General features: G+C 39.7%; 1 protein-coding gene across 3 annotated transcripts in view; it reads right to left on the bottom strand.

The window, feature by feature from the left end:
* Positions 1 to 4,571, bottom strand: part of lars2 (leucyl-tRNA synthetase 2, mitochondrial) — a gene marked incomplete at its 5' end in the record, with an annotated part of 62,576 nt that overhangs the window by 29,689 nt on the left and 28,316 nt on the right. For all 3 annotated transcript variants that reach the window (XM_014022911.1, XM_014022912.1, XM_014022910.1), the window contains 4 exon segments: positions 935 to 1,078; positions 1,403 to 1,492; positions 4,010 to 4,070; positions 4,157 to 4,248. In XM_014022911.1, coding sequence (XP_013878365.1) covers positions 935 to 1,078; positions 1,403 to 1,492; positions 4,010 to 4,070; positions 4,157 to 4,248 — 387 coding nt within the window.

Raw genomic sequence — 4,571 nt, forward strand, 5'->3', positions numbered from 1 at the left:
TTTCTTCTTTAGATTGTTCTTTTTATGTACAGTGCCCTGAGACAACGTATGTTGTGACTTGGCGCTATATAAATAAACTGAATTGAATTGAATAAAATATATTCTCCTGTTGGGTTCAAAGTGATAAAAATCTACAGTCGCCGTATGTTTCAAAGTGTTTAGCCTGACTTCCTCTGTGCTTCAGTTCATCAGATCCTCCTCTATTGAACCAAGTTTAGGCGAAATGATTAGTTATTTTAACAAACATCATTATAAACTGTATAAAATTGTCAATTTTGCTTTAATTTTTACCCCAAAACATGAAAAACATTTGCTTCTTGTCTCTAAACTCAACTATCTAATTTTCTTTGCGCTGATGACTAATTAAACATCTCAATTTATTAATAGATATCATCTTCAGCTCRTGTTGTAATTTATTTTAACAGGTTTCCACAACTCTAAAGACCAAACAAAGACAGATGAGTGAAGCTGATGTAAGTTTAAAAGCAGGATTTAGTTGTGTTTTTCTGCCTGCTCACAAACAGTGAACACTTTGAGCAACATTCAGCGTCGACGCACCAACATATGTCACGCTGCACATGCATGTGCTGCATGTAAAAAGTGTGAACGCTCTGGAGGCGGTTTCGGTTCAGCGGGGCTCATTTGTCCCTGCAGCAGGCCAGTTCACCTCTGTGCAGAAAGGTTAAGGCTCATCAGCCTGCCAAGCCAACCCCGAGCCTGTCGCCAAGTTTCTCCTTTGAACACCGAGACCAGGCAGCTGATGATGGTCTCCAGGGGTCTGATTGCAGAACCAGAGAGGCAGAGCAGCCGTGATTGTTAACACAGGGCTTTTCTACAGCCTCTTTTGCCCACATGACACCACCGGTCAGCTATTCAGAAGCCACACAAACACTCACTGCTCAAAAACAAGACCAGCACACACTCACAGTGGTACCTTAGCGTAGTTTGTAGTCTTGATGAACCACTGCGTGAGCAGCTTCCGCTCCACCAGAACTCCGGATCTCCAGGATCGACCGTTTTCGTCCACCTGCTCATCTGCCAGCACCGTCTGATCAACGGGGTCCCAGTTCACAAAAGCCTGTGTGCCACACACAAACACACACARGTGAACACACTTCAAATGAAAAAAGCAGAGCTCGAGCAGAATCTTGGGTTTAACAGAAAAATTAAGTGCTTTTTTTTCAAGGCAGTCTTGTTTTATTATACTTGATAATCGAAAGACTTCAAACCAGCTTTCTTCTTTTCACTTTAMTCATTTCGTCCTCAGAGAGCGACAGCTCAGCTGGTTCCATCATTCTTAAAGCTGTCAGAAACCTCACACCTAAACCAATCATATCCCTTTCTTCTAAAAGGAAAAAAAAAACACATCCTTGAATAATTTGAGTGCAAAGGCGATTCCAACCTCTTTCTGATATGCCAGTCCTGCTTCAAAAAGCTTGACAAACAAATACTGGGTCCATTTGTAGTAGTCTGGGAGACAAGTGGTGACTTCCTGTTGAGAAAAGCCAGAGTCAGATCTGAAGTGCATCGTGTCAGGAACACTGAGGAGAAGAGAGATACTGAAGCTCTGAATTATAGTCGACTCAAACATCGTTTCAATGATGCAGCTGCTCTCAGGAAGATCAGCTCAGGTTTAGAACAGGACAGGTCTTATGATGAATGAACTTATTTATTTCCCATCAGGGGAACAATTATCTGTGGGCTAACAAAAGAGAAAACTCCAACTCAAATCAAAATTTGTTGTGATCACCCTTTATCTTCAGAACAGCATTGATTCTTGTTGGTACACCTAAACAAAGGCACTTCTATTACAGGGATGGGCAACTGRCGGCCCGCGGGCCAGGTGACTTCTGTCTGACCCACCAATGAGCCCCACCCCAAAAAAAAATATTTTTTTTTCTATTTTATAGATGGTTTTCAAATGACGTAGCGACCTGCAGATCACGTGATCAAATTGCCATATTCGTGGCTGCAAATGCGGAAGAGGGGATAGTCCAAGAGTTCTCAAACCTTTTGAGTCCGGGGATCCCTTACAAGGGCGAAAAAAATTCCAGGGACCCCCTCATAAACCCCGTGCTGTTTTAAAAGACAATTTATTTTCATTTCAACCCCTAAATGCCATGGGAATGTATATTTCTATTAAGTTTTTATGTTTTTTTATTAGTTCATTGTTCTCCATGCATTTTTAAAAATAAAAACCAAATTAACGTTTTAGTAAAAAATTTTGAGGACCCCCAGGATACCTCTCGCAGACCCCTGGGGGTCCAGGGACCCCAGTTTGAGAACCTCTGGGATAGTCTACAGCACAGAAATGAATACAGTCTAGATTGTTTATGTAGTATGTTTCTATTATAAGTTGTTTTAATAGTCACGGAGCAAGTTTGAGTTCGAGTTAGTTACAAAACTGTGCTGCTCGTGTGGCAGAGAGACGCTCTTAAAAAAAGAAGAAAAACAGACGGCGTAGAAACACTAAGAAATAGAAATGTCGGCAAAGCGACGTGATTTTGTGGCTGGGGATAATCAACTACAAAGATTTCACCCTCCTCGGGATTCCAGACTGTGTTCAGATCACTCCTACCATGGTTAGTGACCACATAGTAYGTTAACTTTAAAAAAAAGAAAAGAAACAGATTGCGCACTATGAACAGAAGTGTTTTGAATATTATTCAATCTACCCTTGTAAACGCGCATGTAGGATACACTGACATTATCAGATTATAATCACAAAAAGCTCCTTATTATGCAGTATGTACACATTTGGAGTATGTAAGATATAGTTACTAATAATATCAGAGAAAGTCACACGGAGTCATGTCAACACAGCCTCCGTGTCGGCTCTGCAGACTTCACAGCTCGTAAGGATCGTTACTTTCAATAAACCTAAATACCTTGATTTAGATTTATTATTCAGTAGATTCATGGGTGTCCTGAAAGGCACGTTTTAAATACAAAGTATTATTATCCTGGTCATGCTCGCCTGCATCATTTAGTGGCCTTTTTGCATTTTTTGCTCCCTTGCTTTTGTGGTTCTCCCATACTGTATTTATCACTACAAGCTAAATAGTAACCCACGAAYGGGGTGCRGAGGGTAAAAAAGCCCCAGATGATGACGTCAATGAAAACCATCTATTGGGTGAGAGGTAGACGATCTGTCCACAGAAACAGAAATAGAAGAAAAACCTAAAGAACTGATGATGTTTAGAAGACAAAGGGTAATCACACAAAAAACGAGTCTTTTTATCAAGTTATTTGAATAAATAAAACACTTGAATGTTTATGAATGCACTCTTATGTTAAACCATTTTAACACCTGTTTAAAACTATTGCACTTAGTGTTTCTCCTTTTTGCTACTTCCTCTAAAAAGTACACACCTTCCCACTTTAACTTACACACACTCGTTTGTATTTCTATCCTTATAAGGACCATTCATTGACTTCCATTCATTTCCAGTAATTTATGGACTAACCCTGACTCCTCACCTTAAACCTAACCCCAACACAAAAATGGAGTTCCACTATATTAGGATCAGTATTTGGTCTCCATAAGGACCACTATTCTTGACAAGGTAGGTAAGTATACCATAAATGATCCTTAAAAGGTAACAAATACAAGTACACACACATACAAACACACACAAACACCTGAACATCACAACTGAACATACTGTATAACTAAAACAAGGGTCTCTGATCCTGGAGGGCCACGATTCTGAATGTTTTCCATTTGTCCCTGCTTTTTACTGGGTCTTTAAGTTCTGCAGAATCCTGTCAATCACTCATTTATTTCAGCCAGGTGTGTCGAAGCAGAGAAACATCGAAAACATGCAGGATTGTGACCGTCGAGCACCGTGGAGCACCACTGACCTAAAAGATTCACCTCCTCACTTGTTGTTWTCTTGTACATTCTCTCCCTCTTACAGTTGTGTTTCTTTGTGAGTTCAAAATAAAGAAAAAAGCTAATCGTAGTTTAACCTGAGCAGATATTCTAATTTCACCAGCTGCTACGTACCCGGTCCCAGTTGAAGCACAACCCAAGGCTGTCCAGCTGCTCCCTCATAAACTGAATGTTGCTGCAAAAAAATGGGGGGCGGGGGCAACAAAATGAGACTCAAGATGAACAATAAACATTGATATGATCAGTTGTGAGTTCTCAGACCTTTTGGTCCACTCCTCTGGGTTCAATCCTCTTTCAATGGCTGCGTTCTCAGCAGGAAGTCCAAAAGCGTCCCAGCCCATAGGATTCATCACCTGCAGATACAAACAGCAGCTCTGTATCATTAATAAATAATGAACAAAAATTAATTATTATATTAGTTGTGTTACTGTTGTTTTATCTTTCAAGTAGTCAAAATAAATGACCCGTCACACTGAAACAAGGATTAAGTCCAGAAGTGGAATGTGGAGAATCATAGGGTTTTCATTTAAACGTGTGCAAAAATTGCCTTTTGTCAAAATATAATGAATTAATGCCTTGTCAATGTATCATTTGAATGAACTGTCTGAAATATAATCCTAAAAAAAGAAATTTGCAGCATTTTTTTGAGCAGTAGAAACAAAAAAAATTTTTTTTG

The sequence above is a fragment of the Austrofundulus limnaeus genome, unplaced genomic scaffold, assembly GCF_001266775.1.
Source record: "Austrofundulus limnaeus strain Quisiro unplaced genomic scaffold, Austrofundulus_limnaeus-1.0 Scaffold348, whole genome shotgun sequence".
Classification (NCBI taxonomy): Eukaryota; Metazoa; Chordata; class Actinopteri; order Cyprinodontiformes; family Rivulidae; genus Austrofundulus; species Austrofundulus limnaeus.